The 21,674-nt window shown below is 43.7% G+C and overlaps 5 protein-coding genes and 2 non-coding genes across 8 annotated transcripts; 3 read left to right on the top strand and 4 right to left on the bottom strand.

Moving 5' to 3' along the window:
- On the top strand, window positions 1,523-4,368 carry LOC8069021. The gene is made up of 3 exons (XM_002437668.2): window positions 1,523-1,948; window positions 3,011-3,216; window positions 3,728-4,368. The coding sequence occupies exons 1-3, from the start codon at window positions 1,853-1,855 to the stop codon at window positions 4,050-4,052; spliced, it is 627 nt and encodes a 208-aa protein (XP_002437713.1). The 5' UTR covers window positions 1,523-1,852; the 3' UTR covers window positions 4,053-4,368.
- LOC8069020 (probable gluconokinase) lies at window positions 4,268-5,745 on the bottom strand. The gene is made up of 4 exons (XM_002436325.2): window positions 5,496-5,745; window positions 5,211-5,253; window positions 4,951-5,030; window positions 4,268-4,834 (listed from the first exon to the last, which is right to left on the bottom strand). Exons 1-4 carry the CDS (start codon window positions 5,524-5,526, stop codon window positions 4,392-4,394), a joined length of 597 nt encoding a protein of 198 aa, XP_002436370.1. The 5' UTR covers window positions 5,527-5,745; the 3' UTR covers window positions 4,268-4,391.
- On the bottom strand, window positions 5,884-9,755 carry LOC8066908 (protein SMG9). Its single transcript, XM_002436324.2, has 8 exons — window positions 9,377-9,755; window positions 8,512-8,620; window positions 8,075-8,190; window positions 7,848-7,967; window positions 7,649-7,738; window positions 7,260-7,393; window positions 6,733-6,997; window positions 5,884-6,314 (listed from the first exon to the last, which is right to left on the bottom strand). Exons 1-8 carry the CDS (start codon window positions 9,674-9,676, stop codon window positions 6,162-6,164), a joined length of 1,287 nt encoding a protein of 428 aa, XP_002436369.1. The 5' UTR covers window positions 9,677-9,755; the 3' UTR covers window positions 5,884-6,161.
- LOC8066907 lies at window positions 9,941-12,526 on the top strand. Of its 2 annotated transcripts, none has more exons than XM_002437667.2 (4): window positions 9,941-10,098; window positions 11,740-11,841; window positions 11,946-12,095; window positions 12,231-12,526. In XM_002437667.2, the coding sequence occupies exons 2-3, from the start codon at window positions 11,748-11,750 to the stop codon at window positions 12,089-12,091; spliced, it is 240 nt and encodes a 79-aa protein (XP_002437712.1). In that variant the 5' UTR covers window positions 9,941-10,098; window positions 11,740-11,747; the 3' UTR covers window positions 12,092-12,095; window positions 12,231-12,526. The 2 variants fall into 2 exon arrangements, with proteins under 2 accessions (XP_002437712.1, XP_021304882.1); XM_021449207.1 differs by having other exon boundaries at window positions 11,921-12,095.
- On the bottom strand, window positions 10,853-10,924 carry TRNAH-GUG. Its single transcript has one exon. It is a non-coding gene; the product is annotated as a tRNA-His (tRNA).
- On the bottom strand, window positions 11,206-11,277 carry TRNAH-GUG. The gene has a single exon. It is a non-coding gene; the product is annotated as a tRNA-His (tRNA).
- LOC8069019 lies at window positions 13,868-15,554 on the top strand. The gene is made up of 2 exons (XM_002437666.2): window positions 13,868-14,366; window positions 14,562-15,554. The coding sequence occupies exons 1-2, from the start codon at window positions 14,278-14,280 to the stop codon at window positions 14,944-14,946; spliced, it is 474 nt and encodes a 157-aa protein (XP_002437711.1). The 5' UTR covers window positions 13,868-14,277; the 3' UTR covers window positions 14,947-15,554.

Genomic DNA, 21,674 nt, shown 5'->3' with positions numbered 1-21,674 from the left:
TGGTATAGTCGGGGGAGCCTTCCTTTTATTATAGTACGAGACATGACTGGTTGTTGGTCTTGCTCAATAGCGTCAATAAAAAGAAATAAGAGCCAATGTGATGTTTCCTTTTCTAGAGAATCGGGCATCTAAAAAATAATATCATCTTCGAGAAAAAAAAATGAAAGCCTTATATCTGTCTCGGTTGATTTTCTACAGAATTACCTCACACTGATGAACCAAAACAATAAGGCCTTGTTTAGATGCACATAAAATTCCAAAAGTTTACAAGGGCCTTGTTTAGTTCCTGAAAAATTTTGCAAAATTTTTCAGATTTCTTGTCACATCGAATCTTTAGACGTATGCATGGAGTATTAAATATAGATAAAAAATAAAACTAATTGCACAGTTTAGTCGGAATTGACGAGACGAATAATTTGAGCCTAGTTAGTCTATAATTGGATAATATTTGTCAAATACAAACGAAAGTGCTACTATTCCTATTTTGCAAAAAAATTTGGAACTAAACAAGGCCAAGATTCCCCATCATATCGAATCTTTAAACGCATGCATGGAGCATTAAATAAAGATAAAAAAATACACTATTTGCACAATTTATTTGTAAATCATGAGAAGAATCTTTTAAGACTAGTTAGTCCATGGTTGGATAATATTTGTCAAATAAAAACAAAATGCTACAGTGTCAAACTTCAAAAAAAAATTGCATCTAAACAAGGCCTAAGTTGACAACTATAGGAAAAGAGAGAAGCAAAGCATTTTATTTTCCTTTTCTCTCCTAGAAGCGTTAAACGAACCAACAGACGCAGACGGATTCTGGTATAGACGGCAAAAAAATTTTGGCAGATGAAATTTTCACAATTTATTAGTAGGTAATAGATTAACTTATTATCATAATAAGATGGGCTAACTTTGAACCCTAAAATTCAAATAGGGCCTAGCTAATATTATATTATTTCCATAACTAAGTTTTTGTTCAAATTAAGAACAGTTTAACGTCGGATTAGGACAATTTCAAAATCAAGCTATTGCTGTTGGTCTCTCTGATTGGTCGGTCTACTTTGGAAGTAAGAAGAAGAAGAAAAAAAGCACCAGGACAACTCCAAATCCAGCTTGCCCAATGCCCACCTTCCATTTGCTTTGCTTTGATACGTGTATACCATTTTCTTTTTTTCGAAGAAACTCCGTCCTGCAAGCAAAGCAAAAAAGAGACAAAAAAAGAACACCCGCACAACTGCCTAGTAAAAGTATACGTACGTACACAAAAGCAAAGCAGAAGCCCGTGCGTGCACCGCGTCCACAGCGCAGCGCCCGAGGACCAGCCCTCCTCAGGCGGGCCCCACCTCCTCCGTCCCCCCAGCGCGATCCTGCAAGTCCACCGTGGACCGTCCGCACCACCCACGACCCTCTGCGCGCCTCGAACGGGACGACGTGGCGGTGCAGTGCAGACGCTACTGGCTGGCGCGTGGGACCCTCACAGAACCCGGTGGCTCGAGAAAAACGCGAAAGCGAAAGGCCGCGGGATAAACGCGGGCGCTCGAGAAAAATTCGGTGGAAAGGAAATTCCAGTTGCTCGCTCTCCTCCCCCGGTTCCCCAATCCCGTTTCCGTCGGCGGCCCGCCACAGATTTTTCTCGTCCCCGTGCGTCTCCTCCTCCTCCTCCTCCTCCTCCCCCTCCCCCCTGTTGCTTTTGCTTGCTTGCGGTTGCAGGCAGCCGCTGTGCCGCGACCGCGAGCGACCTGTGTAGTAGGGGGAGGGAGGGTCGGAGGGAGCGAAAGAAGAGAAGAGAAGAGAAGGTTTGGTGGTTGTTTGGTAGAGGAGAATAGTTGGTTGGCTCAGGGTCAGGGGGGCGAAGATGGAGCGCAAGGTGGTGGCGGTGTGCGCGGTGGTCGGCTTCCTCGGCGTCCTCTCGGCGGCGCTCGGATTCGCCGCGGAGGCCACCCGCGTCAAGGTGCGTCTCCCTCGCCGCGCTCCCCTCTTCTCCTGCGCCGGCCGGGTTTGCGCTGCCGCCGTTGCTACCCCGTTCCGTTCCGTTCCGTTCTTGAGTACAGTAAGGCGATGGCCTTGCCGCTGGCTCCGAGTGGTAGATCTCGGTCGCTCCTGAGCGCTGGAGTTCTCGGCGGAGGAGCCGTCGAAGATTGGGCGCGTCCTTGCGCCGGGGAGCTCAGTCCGCCTCCGCAGAATTAGTAGTTAGTACTACTAATACCCCGCCGGAGAAAGATTATTATGATTGTCTGGGGTTACTAATAGGCGATCTTCACGCTTGCGCGTCGCGGGAATGATCCTGAGTGTACCTAGCCGGGAGTGCAACAAGAACTCGGATTAAACTTCCTTTCTTTTAGTTGTATATATGGTGAACGAAATCTGTGAGCTAATGGCCTTGTCAGGAATGTTGGTTGCCATCGTGTCAGAGGTTCAGTGCTTCCTTGGTTTGATTTTGGTTGCAACTGATCCATCCCATGTGATTCGAATCAATCAGGATCTTGTGTATTTTTTATAGCCTTTTTATTACCATTCTTCATCTTTGGCCTTTGGGGTCACGACGCCACATTGCCTTAGGATTTGATGCCTATTTGTTTAGCTGCATATACTACCTTGATAGAACAATGGTTCAAGGTTTTTCTTATTGCACTCTTGGTGAGTAGCTAAAATCATAAGGTGATGAGGCTTTATTAGCTTGAGGTGGAATCCTAATTGCAGCATGTCACTTGTCACCCCTGCATACAAATCCTAAGGCACATGCTTATCTCTTCTTTGAGGAAGGCCACATACTAGTCTTCTACATTAAAATGCATTCTTTGTCATGTCTATTGGATACATTCGTGTATATGTTTATGCCAATTTGATTTTGTCTTCAATCTAACTTACCATTTTAGAATCCGCAAATTTATTAATAATTGACTGTTTCACTTTACTTGCTCCAAAGATAGGGTCTGGAAATGGTTTTCATTCTTTCGCTAATAAATTGTACATATTTTTGTGCTCATGTCAACGCATCGTGTGAATCGTGCAGGTTTCGGATGTTCAAATAAGCAGTACTCCTGGTGAATGCATATACCCAAGAACCCCAGCCTTAGCACTTGGTTTAATATCTGCCGTCTCCCTTATGCTCGCCCAGTCTATCATAAACACGGTCGCTGGATGCATCTGTTGTAAGAGGCATCCTGTTCCCTCAGACACTAACTGGAGTGTAGCCCTGATCTCATTCATCATATCTTGGTAACATTCTGGTCTAGAAGTTATTATCTGTTTTATTCTTCTCTCATATTTTGTAAACTTTACTTAGCCTTTTTGTGAATGGGTTTACCAATAATGGATGCTGAGTGTTGCTAACTACACCTGATTTCTTGACTGCATTTGACTCGTTTTGTTATTTTTATTTTGCATTAGTGAAGCAACCATTTTAAAGAAATAGTGTAGCATTGACATATAAAGAGTCTCAGCATTATACATTCTTTGATCTAGTAGCTGGCACACTGTTAATTGACTGATGTTTATTATATTCCTTGGAAGCCACGAATATGAGTAGTCCACATGCTGGATCTATATAAATAGCTTTTGCATAGATCCCAATTAAGCGGATAGTACCTGCAGACAAATTCTACGTCTTCCTAGACAAGGATCTCATAAACTTGTTAGATTTGGTAACTGGTGGTATATGTCTTTCTACTAGTTTTCTGAATACCAGATTTCACTAATTTGCTAACCTAAGTATTGCTAAATTCCGCAGGTGCACTTTCATAATCGCATTCCTTCTCTTGCTGACCGGAGCTGCCCTGAACGACCAGAGAGGCGAGGAGAACATGTACTTCGGTAGCTTCTGCTACGTCGTGAAGCCAGGGGTCTTCTCTGGGGGAGCAGTGCTAGCCCTCGCCAGCGTGGCGCTAGCGATAGTCTACTACGTCGCCCTGTCATCGTCAAAGGGTCCTCCGCCGACGTTTGCAACCCCGCAGAACCATGGCATCGCGATGGGCCAGCCTGTGATCCCGCAGCAGAGCAGCGAACCGGTGTTTGTCCACGAAGACACTTACAATCGGCGGCAACAGGTTCCATGACCACACAACCTGTGGTTGGTTCAACAGGTCTCCCTAACCAGGGTACCTCATGCAGTTGTGCTTGGTCTGTATAGGTTGCAGGTTAGAACAATAGCAGTCACCGTTGCTGTTAGCTAGGTTTGGTTTTCTTCTTTCTACTTCTACCCTCTTGTTTATCGAGCATGCCTGTTTCATCGCGATGGATGTTTGATTCTGAAAGAATGAACTGGGTAATGTTGTAGAGAGCTTGCATCATGTTCAGAGTTTGTCTGGAAACGTGGAGGTTCTTTATCATTTGATGAATACTGAATCATGAATGAAATTACATTGCATTGCATTTGCATCGCATTCGGAAACAAATCAAGCATGGACTGTCGACGCCAGGTCCTCCCTGAACAGAGCAACGGTGTCACGGACGATGTCGCCGGGGCGCACCGTCGTGGCATCGAACTCCGTGACCCCCTCCGCGGCGTCGACCTGCAGCAGGTCGAGCTGGCTCCGCAGCAGGCTCGCCGGCATGAAGTGCTTCCCTTCCGCCGACCTCCGCAGCATCCGCTCCGCGATCACCTCCGCCGACGCCCGCAGGCACACGAACTTCACCCTGCAGGCGGCGTACTCCCCCGGCCTGTAGCTGTAGCCGCGGTCGGCGGCCCGGAGCACGTCCCGGTACCTGAGCTGCAGCGCCGAGCAGCTCACGGCCACGTCCTCGCCGCCGTCCAGCCGCTCCCGGATGGCGTCCTGCAGCGACTCCAGCCACGGCGCGCGGTCCGCGTCGGAGAGCGGGATGCCCTCGCTCATCTTGGCTGGGTTTGTGCACAAGTTGCGTTTCAGTTCAGCAGAAGTTCAGTGATGGCAAAAATGGCAGAATGCCAGAGGTTTCAGGTTTCAGAAATGTGATGATGTGAATTGAGTACAGCACCTTTGTTTGCCTGGGAATGGTAGTCGTCTGCTTCGATGAAGCTGCAGCCCAAGGCTTCGGCGAGCATTGCCGCGACGGTGCTGCGAATTCGCAGGAAAAAAAAAAAAAGGGGATTCAGCTCATATAAGGACTGCCACTGCCTCACTGGCAGAACTCGGGATGAATCTTGCCGATCTGTGCTATCTTTAAGCAATCTTGACCGAATTCTTGAAGCATGAACATAGAACAGAGTGAGGACTGAGGAGGATGAAGGATCTTACGATTTGCCGCAGCCGCTGACTCCCATCACCACGATCGCTAGCCCTGAAACACAAATTTTCCCCAAAGAGAAGATCAGTTAGCGTTAGCAACCACCCAATCGCAACATATCCGGCTCTTGGCTGTTCATCGCAGAATATCCGGTACTGTCAGCTCAGGATTCAGATCGCGAGCTCGTCTAGTACCTACGCACGACACGAACAGCCGCTACGCGAGCAACCAGCAAATTCCAAACTGAATCTTGGTTGCTATTTTTACTTGGAGCACGCAAGGCTGGTGCTACTGACCTGGATGCGGGAGGGGGTCGGAGCCGGCCATGGCGGGCGCTCCACCTCCTCCTGCCTGCGGGTTCTCGAGTGGAGGGAGGACAAAGGGGATGATGGCGAGGCGAACAAGCCGACGACGGCAACAGCATTTTCGTCAGGTTGAACGGGTCCAATTCTCATTTCCAGCAGGTCCAAGTCGCTGACGTCAGCTAGAATGCGTTTATATTTTAAGACCGAGGGAGTACAAATTTTCTTTTCTTTGAAAAAGATCACAAAGTTTTTGTAATTTGGTTTACCGACCATTGGTTTATCTTGTTTCCTTCGAAAAAGGTCAAACCTTTGTAATTTGGTTTACCGAACATTATTGTCTCAAAGCATATATCATACGACAAGCAGAGAAGCATGAGCGTGCACGAAACTGAATACTGGCGACTGCCATATGCTGTCGCTGACTCAGAGCTTATCACAAACAGCTTGTCCAACAACTAATCTGGTGCTAACAAAACATACAGTGGTGTATCTCAAAGTCAATTATAAACAGAACAAACGGCGCTACCAAGAAACATATTAACATTGCAAGACAGAGCAGGTCCATCTGATCTAATGCCGATTCTTTGGTTTAATTTTTCCAAGTCAGCAAGCCAAAGCGGGCGTAGACCAACAAGTAGCTACTAGACTAGACTACCGCTACTTCCTAAACAATCCTGAGCTCTGGAGCGCCTTGCAGTACTCCGAGATGACGGGGGACTTCTTCACCATGTCCCAGATCTTTGCTGAGCTTCTCAGCCAGTCGCGCTCTGAGAGGTTCTTCGAGAATGACCTCGCCGGCCATGACAGGATCTGTAGCCACACGAGTGTTCATGTCAGACTGACTCTAAGGTCTAGAAGAAATGTGCCAAGTAGTTATTACAAAGGAAGCTTAAAGTTCAGCAGCAATATCTCTATTGGAATGAGTTCAGATTGAATGGATCTTAATGTAACCTTAGCTTCTCAGAATTAACGAAACAAATCCAGTTAAAAGGAGAAAAACTAAGTAATGTTTCTCATGATTTGCTAGAGTACAGGTGCCAAGGATGATTGGATGAAACTCTAGTGTTTAGGAAGGGATGGCTTGCCTAGACTTATTTACATAAGAAGATGTTGTGTTAGATTTTAACAGAATTTCAATCCGTCCCATGTAGCTGACACATTTTCGAATCACAAGCTAGGGTTTGTAAGTCTACTTAATATTCCATTTCTGTAATGCTAGCAATCATACCTGATCGCGAAGCATCCCTAGCATGCACGAGTATGTTCCATACTCAAACTTTGTCGAGTTATCCTGTCCTCTCAGTGGAAGAAGAAATATGTCCTGACGACCGGAGGTCAAGTCTTCAACTTTTGAGCTCGAAGAGACCAACGAATCAGAAGCTTGACCTGTTGCATTAGAGCTCCTGATTCTAAAAGAGGACGAGTTGAAGTGCTTCTCAAGAGTTTTCCTTAGAAGCATGAGCTTTGAAGGAGAAAAATCTTGTCCCTGCAACCTGTTCAATTAGAAAGCCACAACAATGTAAGGTTGTTAAACTATTTAGAGCAAATGAGTAAAGGGCTGATTTAGGTGCCGAAGTATTACGTGCTTATAAGTTATAAAAAAGCAAAATAAATGTTATTTTTTTAGAAGGAAATATTAAATGCATTTACCAAAGATAGAAAATGGCATACATCTCTTTGTTCATCAACATAGAAATGAGCATATAATTTCCCTTAATTAACAAAATGACGACCATAGTAACGGCTAATGCTCACCTCGCATGCACAAAACAGAGATCAGAAATATAGTCTTCACTGCCCAATTGGTCATCATTTTTGTTTTCCTTGTCTTGGGAGGCTGAAGACGTCAACACGGATGGATCAGGTATGTTGTGCTTCAATAAATCAACCTGCAAGAATGTGTTGGACATCATTCAGCCTTCTGCATTACTGCCAAGTTTTGGGATATAGAAGAAAAATGTGATGGGAGAAACAGGTATAGTGGGATAGAATCATTAGAACGCTACAACTAGCTCAATTTTCTTGGAAATTAGGCGAAAACTCAGATACTGAACCAAGAACCTACATGCATAACTTCATCTGTTCTTCCAGATAAGCTAATGAAAGAATGACGGAAGGTACACATTATAGAAGAGAAAACTTACTGTAAGCATGAGCTCCCACATGGACAAATCATTCATCCCTTCTGACACGACCAACACTATATTACAAACAGATGCCAAGAAAACACCAAGCTACAGCAATTCCTTGCAGAAGAACACGAAATACCGATCAATTATTAGGTATTTCCAACGAATCAGCAGTAGCACAAGTGAGTTTAATAATTGTAAATACAGTCTTTACCTGGATTCCCATTAGCTCATGGGCTAAGTCTGCTGATAAGGGTTCACCATTAAGGACAGGAATTGTGGATGAACCATCTGGCCTCATCATATCGATTAGAACAGAGGGACTGTACACTGGCTGCAGGGCAAAAGAGGTTTCCTTTCACAAATTGGCAAGCAAGACACTGATAACCGGTTCTAGCCTTCCGATTGCAAAAAAACAGAATAAAATTAACGTCATCTCACCTGAGCGTCAAGGAGTATAACTCGCTCATTAGATATCCTGATGTCAATACCAGTAGTACAGTGTTTCCCCATCAATTTGGTTTCCTCAGTTTGTGTAGGAAAAGGAGGAAGCATGCCTACACACAATGCTCACGGGAATGAGTTTTGAACAATCTAAGATTTTGGTATGGAACAAAATTTGAACCAAAACAAGAGTGATCTCTGTTTAACTTCTAAGCAGCCTTCTTGACACTAAAGAGGTAATATAATTGTGTATAACGTGGCAGATAGAAATCTGAGGACAGCTAGATATTACATGATGGAAACAGTAAGAACAATGTCCATGTAATCGACCGCAAAGTGCATCAGCAGAGTGCTTCTCAGTATAAAGAACCAATGCATCTAAGTGCTTGCACAGCATATAAAAAGAGCATAATCAAAGTTAAGTTGTATCGTACCAGGTGAGCTTGCATCATATCCATAAAGCTCATTCATGATGGTGGACTTGCCTACACCAGGTGGGCCAATTACCCCAATCACCATGAAATCATTGTTCTCCGTCAAATACTGCAAAAACACGCCCAGGGTAAGTAAAGGTTTGAGGAATAATATTTGTATATTAAAAGAACACTTATAACTAACATTGTCACTATTTCAACCCCATCCCTTCTAACTGTATCAGCCGCGCGTTGCTCAATGGATCACAATTTCACATTACATATGCATATGCATACATAAGTATGATCAGTAGCCAAATAACATCTCACAGTCATCATGTGCGAAGGAAGGGCATCTATGGAACGATGAAGCACTAACACATTAGAAATAACCCAGCGCTCAGAAGGAGCGTTACTTGAGAACTAAAAGTCTAAGGCCTTGTTTACTTCCACCCAAAATCTAAAAACTTTTTAAGATTCTCTGTCACATCGAATCTTTAGACGCATGCATGGAGTATTAAATATAAATAAAAATAAAAACTAATTGCACAGTTTGGTTGAAATTTACGAGACGAATTTTTTGAGTCTAATTAGTCCATGATTGGATAATAATTACCACAAACAAACGAAAGTGCTATAGTGTCGCGAAAAAATTTCGGGTAGGAACTAAACAAGGCCTAATACCAACAAATGCAACATTCAGAAAGAAGTACCCAGAATAACGGTTTAAGCTAACAAATAGACTGAGGAGACCTAAAGCTAGCTACAGTGCACACGGATCACCAAATCCTTTCTTCCCATCGACCAGTGCACCCTAACAAACAACCGGGCCCCAGCTGCAGTGACTGCGAGCAAGGTCGCGCGGAAGCGGCACGCACGCACGCACCGGGAGGATCTTGTCGGTGTGGGCCTCCCACGCGTCGGAGACGAGGCTAAGCGACCCCGGCTGCGTCGCCTGGCGCGCGCGGCCCCCCGCGCCCCCGCCTCCCCCGCCGCCGCCGTCGTCGTCGGCGCCCGAGGACGAGGCGGCGTGCGGCAGCGGCGGCTTGGCGAGGAGGATCTTGGGCGGCGGCGGCGGAGGCGGGTGCTGGTGGTGGTGGTGGCTGTGGTGGTGCGAGGCAGAGGAGGAGGAGGAGGAGCCCCGGTCGCCGACGCCGCCGGCCAGCGGCGAAGGTCCGGCGGCCATCGCGTCTCGGAAGTGGCCGCGCGGTGGGGAAGTTGGGGACGCCCTGCGCTGGCCTGACCTGCTCTCCAGTAGAGTAGTCCAGCAATGGTCTGGTTCATGGAGGAGGGGAAAAAAGATTATCTGGGCCTGTTAATGGGCCGGATTTCCTTTCGGCCTGTTTGTCTGTTGGGCCTACGAACTACATTTGGGCCCGATTTATTTCTCCGTCTTGCTCCTCAGCCACGCGTCGTCGTGGTACCAGACACCTCACCTCCACGTCACCGTGGACCCCACATCTCGCCCTCTCCAGAACATTCTCCCGAACCGCCCCCGGAGCCGAGCGGCAAAGGCCGGCAGTAGCTGAAGAACAGCAAGCAAGAACCATCTGTCCATCCATTGCAACATCAGACGCCGAGAAGGGAGGGACGGGACAGCAAAGCAAGGTACTCCTACACTCTCTCACTCTCCCCAAGCTGACCTGACCCAAATTTTGGCTGGTATTGGTATTGCCTGCCTCCTTGCATTTCGTGGTTCCTTTCCCTTAAAGATCCGAAGATGAACCGGCTGGCAGTTTTAGCCTTGTCTTTGCGTCTACTGATCTGGATTCGTAGTACACTTTTGTTATAAAGTAAGAGCTTGGAGCAAGTGGCATCCAAAGCTGTGTGCATTGCGCTATGATTGTAGTGTAATCTAACCTCGCTTGGGTATGGTATTCGAGGTGGTGTGACAAAACTGAACACAGTAGTCTCGAAAGTTTGGAATTCACCATTTGCCACAGCTCTGAATCTGTAGTGCCCACAAGAGTCTTCAGTTTAGTTGTTCCTTATAAACAGTCTCTCTTTTACGCGTGAGTTCAGCAGAATGTATTCAGCACAAAATTGGATAAGCCGCTTATTGGTGAATGTATGTAATGCAATATAACCTTGACTATTTTAATTGGGCCCTTAGAGTACACCCCACGAGTTACTTTACTTGGATATCAACATGGACATAACCACAGTTTTATCCAAGCTGTACCTCCCACTCTTTCATGTACTACACTTTATTATTTTAAAAAAAACTGCCTGCAGGAAAACAGCCCGCTTCTATTGATAGAGATGATATGGGAAAGTTATGAAGGAAATCGACAAAATGGAAAAGCTATAAAAACCAAAATGAAATGTGTGGCTGCTGGGATTCGAGCCCAGGTCTCCACGTTGTGGCTGCTGGGATTCGAGCCCAGGTCTCCACGGCCACAACGTGGAATTCTCACCACTAAACTACAGCCACTTCGTGTCATGCTTGCTGTGGTTATTGGAAAAAACTACTTGCAGGAATAAACAGCCCAGTTTCTATTGATAAAGATGATATGGGAAAGTTACAAAGGATATCTACAAAGCCAATAAGGCAAAATAAATAAACGAAACAAAAGTCGGCTTGTATTGATATGGAAAAGCTATAAAAACCAAAGTTATAAAGGATATCTACAAAGCCAAGAAGGCAAAATAAATAAACAAAACAAAAGTCGGCTTGTATTGATATGGAAAAGCTATAAAAACCAAAATGAAATGTGTGGCTGCTGGGATTCGAGCCCAGGTCTCCACGGCCACAACGTGGAATTCTCACCACTAAACTACAGCCACTTTGTGTTATGCTTTCTGTGGATTATGATATTAATTTAATGACAGTATGGCACACTTAGAGCAAACTTCTGAATATAGCCTGATTATTTTAGTTGGGTCTTTAGAATCCAATTGACGACAGTTATTATCATGGAAACTTCGCACTTCCACGGATAAAACTACAGCGTATCCAAATTATCTTCCTATTTCCATGTAGTGCACTGGTAGTGTATGTAAATGATGACTTTGGGTTGGGAGCAGGCTTGCTAATGCTGTTGATTGCATTTTCAGGACCTTTACAAACGATAAATATAACTCGATGTCTCCTTGTAATTTACAAACGATACTTGCCTTTTGTTTCCCTGTCTTGCGTTGCTTGGGCATGCTGGTTATTAAAGACACTTGTTATTTACGCATCTAGTTTTGAGCACTACTTTCCTTGGGCGAATCAGTAACCTTTGTTCCTTGCACTGAACTATGCAGTTTCAGCAATGTCTGCCAAGTACATCATCGCCGCTCTAGCTGGTTCCTTCGCGATCGCGTACGCATCCGATGTCCTAGTGGCACAAAAGAAGATTTTTGGAGGTAAGCAGAGGGTCATCTGATCTCAAGTTTATCACCGCCAAAGCACCTCTCCTTGATCCTCATGAAGTCAAGTTTACAGCTTGCGTTACTTACATGGTGAGCAGGCACGACGCCGAGGACGGTGGCGGACAAGGAGTGGTGGCAGGCGACGGACAAGAAGTTCCAGGCATGGCCTCGCACCGCGGGACCGCCGGTCGTCATGAACCCCATCAGCCGCCAGAACTTCATCGTCAAGGATCTCAAGCCCTGAGGAGGTAGTGCATGTTCAAAGTTTTCAAACGCATGCACAGCATTGCCGTTCTGTTGTCACAATATAATAGCTGCTGGTTGGTTCAATCATGGTTTCATCTTGGCCTTGAAGCTTCTAACTCTGAAGTCTCCGTTTCCAGGCTCATGCTCCGACTTATGGACCAGACTGAACGTGACATTGGTTGCAGCTAGTTGTAGTCCTGTGGATTGTAGCTGCAAGCTACTGTACAAGCTACTGTACGCATGAAGTGTGTGATGTATCCCTACTCCTGAATATAATCACTGCCTGGTCTGAATAAAACAGTTCTTCGTAACTGTTTGTCTGAATTCTGAAAGAAAAGAGTGAATCTGAAGCAGCAGTAGTATTTGCTTGAGACAGTGTCCGGTTCTTGGAACCGTGATGTTAACGGTTGCCTGAACTTTTCGCCCGTGCTCAGTCTGTCTCTCTCTGGTGTCCTGTGATCTCTGTGTTTAGCTGTCGTTGCTGAATGAGAGGAATATGTGCCTTGTCTACTGACGCAAAAGATTTTGGGGGCACCTCAATCAACCCCAGGCTTCCAGATGCACTTTCTCCATGTGAAGAACAACACTGCGATTTTGTCGATGCGCTTCTTCAGTGACACTTACGCATGTCTGCGTGTCATCATTCAGAAATGCAAGCTGCTTTTCTCGAACTCGTGATTCGGTGATCTGCTACGAGACGAGGTGAGGATCGATGCCACAGGATTGGATGACACGGCTGTAAAATCTTTGGTACCAGCACATTTGCTCCCTTGAGATAGTGTCATCAATTCAACGGTACCCCGCCCTGAACGGCTGAACTGAACTTTGCTGCGTAGCCTCAACTTTTTGAGATGCCCGTGCTCACCCTCTCTGTCTCTGGTGTCTAGTGTTCTGTGTCGTGCTGGATGACTGGAATATGTACCTTGTCTAAAACAATAATAAATTAGTAAACAGTAATTTTAATTATGACTTTTTGACCAAACGAACTGGCCGGCAGCGTGTTATGTGAAGAACAAAAAAAGCTACTGTGATTTTCAGCAGGCAGGGCACTTTGCACTGCGACAGCACTGCGTTTTCTTGATGCGCTTCTTCAGTGACGCCCACGCATGTCAGAGTGTCATTCAGTCATTCAGAAACGGACGCTGCTTTCTCCAACTCAAAGATTCGGTGAGGAAGGGGGATGACACGGCTGTAAAATTGTCGTCAGGCAGGAGGCGTGCGTTTCTGGGAAAAAAAATCTATCTGAAATTCATCGTATCCTAGAAAGAGATCACTCCAAAAAGAGAATAAAAAAATAGTGCTAGGTTAAGACAAGCCAAACTTTCTTAAACTTAGCAGCAATAATCAAGTTTTGTTAAGTTTAGACAGGTTTATACAAAAAAAATATGAGTATTATATTTACTACTCATTGCACTCAAAATAAATACACATCTTGCTTTTGCTTTTCGAAGAAGCTATCTAGATGTGAAGAAAATTATATCAATCTCTAAACACGTTTATTATAAATATACTTATTTTTTTATTATTTGATTAAACTAAAAGTTTGGCTCCTTAAAAAAATTTGTTAGTACTTATTTAACTTTGGAACAGAAAAAAGTATACTTATTTTTTTATTATTTGATTAAAACTAAAAGTTTGGCTCCTTAAAAAAAATTTGTTAGTATTATTTAATTTTGGAACAGAAAATTATAAATACTCCTATAAGCAATTAAATAATTCCTCTCCTTGTAGTACGTGTCTGCACATAGAAAGCCGGCAGATTCGCTGACTTGATGTGCAGACGGCGGGTGGCCGGTGGGCGGTGGCACGCAGCCAGTGGCGTCGCCTAGGCAGCCGTAGCCGGCCTCCTTCCTCTCGCCTCTCTCTGTTTCTTGCACCGACCGACCGATCAGGACCAGCACACGCCTGCGCGGCTGCGCCGCCGCCCACCGTCCGGGCACCCAGCGGCCTATAAAACTGCCACGCCCGGGGGCCCGGCTCCCCACCGTGTTGCCACCTGCTGCTGTCTGCACACGTCGCCACCCGCACGCAGCATCGAGAGCAGAAACACAGAGGGTCCATCGAGAGCAGAGCAGGGTTCAATTGAAAGTTAAAAGGACCGAAAGGATAACTTCTTCGTGCTCCCCGGTCCGTTCCTTTGCCGATCAGTCTTGGTTCAGTACACAGAGCGGCTGGTTAATCGCCATGGCCACCAGAGCGCTCGCCGCCGCCGCCGTCGCCGGCCGCCGTGCGGCTGGGCTCGCCGTCCTCTCCTCGTCGGGCTCTGGCTGCAGGTAACAAAGGCACCTCTGTTCTGTTCCCCGGATCTATTCTAGGTTGGGAGACGTTTCTTTCGATTAGCACACAAGGCACAGGCACTTTCTTTTGTTTTCGTCTTGGATCTTGCATCTTGGCAATCGCAACCTTTGCCAGTGGTAGGAAGCACTGCAAGCGATCCTGACAGACATATCGGCGTCGATCTTTTGCAGGCGCGGAGGAGGAAAAGCGCAGAGCTTCTCCCACAGCAGCACCGCCGACGCGACGGCCGCCACCGCGGCGCAGGTGGAGGCGGCGCTGAACCGCAAGAACGTGGACGTGGTCCAGGGGGACCGCTCAGCGACGCTGCTCGCGGCCGACGCCGCCGAAGCGCTGCGCGGCGTGGGCGACGGCGACGACGACGCGTGGGTGCCCGACCAGGAGACGGGCGTGTTCGTCCCGGCCGACGAGGTGTCCGGCGACGGGAACGGCAACGGGCATACCGGGTCCGCGTCTCCGTCGGTGCTGGACCAGGCCGTGTTCGTCCGCGAGGAGGACATGGAGGATGTCGAGAGGCCCGCCGTCGGCGGAACCGTGGACGTGCCCGACGCCAATTGAGCGCGGTGACCGTGTGGCTTTGCCGTCTTGTCTGCCTCGCTGCTGCGACTGGCAAGGGCAGGCAGAGTAGTTGTAGGCTGTAGTAAACAAGCTTTCTAGCTTCCTGAATCTTCTTGATGGATGGAATAAGTTACATTTCAAGCCTCCTCTTTTGTGCGAGTGCAGAGCTGAGCTCCATGGATTTGCATCGCAGCGCACAGGGCATCTCTATCTGCGGTGTCAAAAGCACATACACCCGTACACTGCATCTTGGATCACCCGCAGCAGAGATGGTGCATCGCCGTTCTCGCCGGACAGGAGGGAGGAGACCGCGGGGGGCGGGTGCCACGCGGAGGCGGCGACTGACCGGCGGGAGGGAGCCGCCACCCACGAGTCCCCAACCCAACCTGCCGGCCGAGCAGACCATCGTCGGGAGTGACGAGGATCTAGCGCTGGACCGCTGGTGCCCACGAGGCTTTGGGCAACTGCAGGCATGGAGTAGGGATGAAAATAGCGCAGAAATATTCCGTACCGCATCCTTGTCTATATTTAGTTTGATAGAATTTGTATTTTTGGAGAATTCGAATTGGGTTCGAATTTCAAAATCAGAACAAAACGGTGTTTAGATATTTTTTGAGTTTTTTCTACTTTAATTTCAGAAGTTTTGAAATCTATAACTAATATAAAGTAAAATCCCACTATTTTTTTGGCATACAAAATGTCTACCTCAACAATTTACTATCAATCTTACTATTTATTTCTTTTAAAATGCAATGTAAGGTGTTCGCGGTAGCAATCTATTATCACTTTTATTATCATTTTTATTAAAGTTCAGTCGCACAAGAATTATGATATCTACATTAGCGAGACACATCATCTACTATTGATACAAACTCTATGATTATGCTAATAAAAAATTGGTCCATTAGAAGTCTAGGCTTAAAAAAATCATAACCCTTTTATACAACCTCAGATGAAAATAATTTTTATATAAAATTATAATTCCGGACGAGATCTACAACATTCTACTTTTTATATTTTTATCTGAGATATTTAAATACTAAAAAAACTTAAACAAAGTTTTAATGGTATATTAATTGACTTTGTACTAAAACATATCATTTTATATGTTCACCATGTAGATATACTCAAGTGGAGTCTAATAAAATTAAATATTTTATTTTATAATTTTTATGCGATTTACTATTATTGTTCAAAGATTCAACGAAAATAAATAAAAAAAAGAAAAAAACAAAATCACCATGTAGCAAAAACAGTGTCCAAAACCACTTGGGATGTTATTTGACCTGTTTTGAAAAGCTAAAGGTAGAAATTCTGATTTTACAGTTTATCTGGCGTGAAGCAGTTCACCTTATATAGTTTACGGAGTTATGTAGACCTTTTCTAATCAATTAGTGTGCAGCCAAAGAATACTGTAGTTGGACTAGTGAAGTTTATAGATTGTTGTGTTGGAACTGAGCTCAACTCTAGATCACGAGAGGTTGCAAAATCTTGGTAAGTTGGGTATTGGTGACATGGCTGTGATGTCCATGCATGCATGTGCTTTCCATTGTGATCAAGTTTCTATAATAAAAAATATAAGTTCAAAAGGAATCCAACCAAAGAAAAAAATTCAGCTTTATAATATTGGGAAAATAAATATAACTAAGGCCCTGTTTAGATTGAAGACGAAAATTTTTTAGGTGTCACATCGGATGTGTCGGAAGGATGTCGGGAGGAGTTTTCAGAAACTAATAAAAAAACAAATTACATAGCTCGTCTGGAAACTACAAGACAAATTTATTAAGCATAATTAATTTGTCATTAACACATGTGGGTTACTGTAGCACTTAAGGCTAATCATGGACTAACTAGGCTTAGAAGATTCGTCTCGCGATTTTCAACCAAACTGTGTAATTAGTTTATTTTTTTATCTATATTTAATTTTCCATGCATGTGTCTAAAGATTCAATGGGATGGATAAAATTTTTTTGGGTGGAAAACTAAACAGGGCCTAACTCACATGCACCTAAACACTCATGAGAATGCTAAGCCTTCAAGATAGTAGTGACCTCTATATTTGTGTTGATGTGTTGGTAAAAGAAATGCCATTTAAGAATTGTAATACAAAGTGCTAATACAACCATCCATATTTGCACTATTACAGTGCGCTTATATACCATGTGTAGATATTCACATTCAAAACCATGCACATTTGAAAGAAAGAGAATGAATGTGGATAGACCTAACTTCAAAATGTTGTAGCATGCCACTAGGACATCACATTGTCCAGTTCCTCCATACATACATAGCTTAAAACTTGTGAATAGACTATTTTAGAATGAGAGCTATCCATTAGCTAGCTATCCTGGACCTAAAATGAGCACTCACATTTTTACAAAACTCAACATTTTACACAAATAGCACATGTCCATATGGGTGTACTCCACATTAAAGAACATGTGTATAAGCATCATATTGAAAATATGATATGATGATTGCTACATTCTTATAAGCACCTCTATACCATACAATCATGCTTCAATGTTTTTCTTGTATTTTTTACAACCAATTAAGTATTGTTAGTAATAGAAGAGTACACTAATACTTAATTGATCAATTTTATATGCATGACAATCTTGAGCTCAATAACCAAAGCCATAGTTTGGTAGGGTTAACAACAAGTGTAATTCATTTTAGGCTTGGAATGGTTGCCTAAACTGGTGTGATGCTACAATAAGAAATAATAATTGGCCTCATTTTTCAATATAGCAAGTTGTCTCAGGATCTCAACACTAAGTTCAAAAGTATGTGGAGCGACCACATGAGAAATAGTCAAGATGGAGTAAGCTTTTTCCTAGTATAGTAGCCCATGTGTGCGTGTGCATGCATGTGTGTGTATGTGCGTGTGTATTGTGTGTGTGCATGAAAGAGTGTGCAGCGCACACGTGCGCTGTGTGTGTGCACGCGCGTGTGGTCTAGGTCTAGTATTGACAACCATTGTGTTAGTTTACTTGATGAATCAAGGAAGAAGAAACTAACGTCATCTTCTCGTAAAAGAAATCTAGCAAACAAGATGAGTTTATCTTTATCAAATGTCAGCCACATGTTGTCATACTTATACTCACCAAAACCAACATTAATTCACCTATACATGTAGTTCTTCCGACAAGGATGCCAAGTTGCGGTACACCAAGTGTACCACGTAGAGCCTCTCATCAATACCGACATGCCTATGATTTGTCCTTTGAATTTCACAATTAATCTATTTAATGGGTAGTCGTTGATGATATGACGTGTAGATGCACTTTTGCCAAGCAACACTTCCAATTCACCAAATAAATAAGCCATAGATGATGCTGAAAAAGAGGCATACATTAAATGATAAATTGCAGCGGTGAGGCTGAAGTAAATTTGATCATTGTAATAACCATACCGGCTAGCCATGGAAAATAGGGTTGGACAAAGTGGAGGTGAAATGCTGGTGCCAACGAACACATGCACAATAGTGACACAACTTGTGTCGATAGAGGCAAAGACGGCACGACCATAAGAAAGCCCTGCAAACTCCATGTTCATAATGCTTGGGGGATTTGACGATGAAATCTGATGGTTGGATTGACTAGGTCCATCAATTACCATGTGTGATGAACTTGGCAAATATATTACTATGTAAATGAGCACAACTTTGAAGGATGAGAGGTGAGAAATACTTCAATAAGGTGGTTTTAACTAACATTAAGGCTGCATGCGGGTGGCTATGAAGGCAAGAAGGTCATGGTGCAACTTAGGAGCATACTAATTGATTAGAGTAACATAGTTGGGAGCTCAACCCACCCTTGTGGTCCAGCCACATGGAATAATATGGGCATGGTGGTGGCACGGTTCATGCAAGTGCTTTCCATGGTGAGATTCCTATAATCCAGAATTAGGGTCCAACAACACTAATGACTCTTAGACACAGGACCACTGAGGATAACTACTACATAAGTAAACAATTAGCACAAAGTATCAAAGAACCAACATAAAAACTTCCACAAGAACAATGACCCTAATAGAGAAAACTATTCTACCATGGAGGCACATAAACAAACCACACATGTCACAATAGAGCAAAAACCTACTAAAACTATGTCTTCTGAACATACATCCTAGCAAACTCTAAGAAGGGACCATAGCTAAAATGGCAACCTAACAATGGATAGATGTTGTAGGCAAGAACACTCTACAACTACACATATGCACTAACTCTAAAATAACTATGTCCTTTAAACATAAAAATAGCAACTATAATAACAAACAAATTAGCATGAGAGGGGCGCCATTCCATGATTTAACAAATCCAAGACCAGACTAAAGATGAAACAAGAAAAAAGGGAAGGGTTCATGTCTAGTACCAATGCCGGCACACTAGTACATTACATGGATCTCATGGAATTGAAATCAGCTTGCAACTAAAAAAAATAACACAACTAAAGATTAAAAGGGACTACGATAGGGGTCACAGGTTAATAAGTATTTTTCTGGTTGTTAATAATTTCATCACACAATGCATTGGCATTGGTCGGACCGCTCGCAACTCATGCACAACGTCGTCGATCTTGATGGAGCTGTAGCTAGGATCCTTAATGATCCTGCTCTCCTCATCTGCTTCCTCCCTTGCCATGGCATACCTTGGACACGTACATGAACACATGGTCCTCAGGCAGTCAAAGAAATTACAAATTCAAAGACACCACCAAAAAAGTCTCACAATATATTAAGAAAATAAAGACAACTAACTTGGCTTTGTCTAAATAGTTGTCATTTATTTTAGAATGCTAAGCCTTCGAGATAGTAGTGTGGCAATTGATATTGTGTTGATATGTTGGTAAAATGATTCCATTTTAAAAATGTAATAGAACAAAGTGCTAATACAACAATCTAGACTTTAAACTATTACAACTTATGTACCATGCACATTTGGAAGTAGGAAGAGAATGATGGCCCATTTAGAATGCAAAAAAAAATCATAAGAATTGTGTAGAACTTTCACAAGAATTAGTTTGTTTTTACATAAAAAGTATCTCTATGTCCCAAAATAATCTGCAGTTCTACAATTCAAATTTGTCCCTAAAAGTTGATCTATATAGGTAGGATATGTGATGTACTCTAGGACAGCAAGTATACAACTTACAATACCAACAAAAATTTGACTTGTGTTAAAAAAGTCCCTCCATGAGCTTTGGAGTCTGGACACTTCTCGTCCACTCGTTGCATAGACATAGCCAATCAACATGTAAAAGAGGGAAACATGTAGAGGCCTTGTCACCTATTCTGAAGCTTCGTGTTCACTGTGAGAATGCCAATAGTGCTTAGTAACTTTTCATGGAGAGAACAATGTCATTTATTTCCCATTTTTGGATGGATGTGTTAGTCATGTGAAGTTTCTTAAAACATGCTCTTCCAGATTGGATCTGTACCCACACCGGGCCCATCATGCAGTGACCCATAAGAACAAGTTAAAACTAGGAGAAGCAACTATTTTCAGCTTCATCCCATACTAATTTATTGCGAGAGCATGTTAAACTATTTGAAAATACTCATTTGCTACAAAACAACTTGAAACAGCTCGTGAAGAAAAAAATGTGCCAAATGGGACATTAGAGTTCCTTACCCAATGTGTCTACTCCACACTAAAGACATGTGTATGCCATCATATTGAAAAATAATGATGCATAACTACATTCTTTTAATTGCCTCTGTACTACACATCCAAGCACTCATTATTTTCTTGTATTTTATTCACAAGTAATTGAGTGTTGTTACTAATAAAAGAGTATGTTTGAAACATACTAATACTTAATCAATCAAGTTTATATGTAAATGGTCATCTTGGTCTCAACAACCATGGTCATAGTTTGGCTAAGTCAAGGAATGGTAACTCGTTACAGGCCTAGAATGGTTGCCCAAGCTCGTCTAATGCTACACTAGACAATAATAATTAGCCCAATTTTTTCCATCTAGGATCTAAACACTCAGCTTAGAGGCATGTCAAGCAACCTAGTCAATAGCGAGTTTTCATGTTATGGTAGCTCATGGTTATTGTTTTGTATAGGTCTATTAACCATTGCACAACCCCATCAATTATCACTAGGAAATTCCAGCTAGAAAACAGAGCCACATTGATGCCATTGAACTTCAATGATACAATTCCCAAATCCATTAAGATATAAAATATATGGGGAGCACGTTCCTCCACAAGTCTAGATATAACAATGTTTGAGGAAGGTCAAAAATCCTTTAGCGCAGAATTTGGCAAAATCACTAGTAGAGTCTAGAGTAGAGTTATGGTTCTAGAGGTTACAAGTTCAACTATGATCCTCTCCCTTTTCCTTGCACACTTTATTACATACCTTTAGCCACTACATGGGCCAAGCTCAAGTCATTACATGTATTCATAGATTAAGACGAATGATCGGTTTGCGAACTCGATTGCTTCTTCTAACACCTGCTTTTCTAGCTTCTTCTCTTTTCCCATTACACTGCTTTGGATTTGGCCCAGTTCCATCGCTCATGACAACACTAGGCAACACCCAACTGGGCAACAACCTTCCACTAGTGAATGGAAAAGGTACAACATCATGACCAGGGGGCAAGTGTAGATAACCCCATTTCCCTCCCCATATATTTGGGAAGATGTTATATAGATGTCCTCTTCCATATCGACAAGCACTTATTATCACATCCAATCGATACTCAGAGCTAAC

This window comes from Sorghum bicolor, chromosome 10 (assembly GCF_000003195.3).
Source record: "Sorghum bicolor cultivar BTx623 chromosome 10, Sorghum_bicolor_NCBIv3, whole genome shotgun sequence".
NCBI classification, from domain to species: domain Eukaryota; kingdom Viridiplantae; phylum Streptophyta; class Magnoliopsida; order Poales; family Poaceae; genus Sorghum; species Sorghum bicolor.
This window is presented reverse-complemented; position numbering and strand designations above follow the sequence as displayed.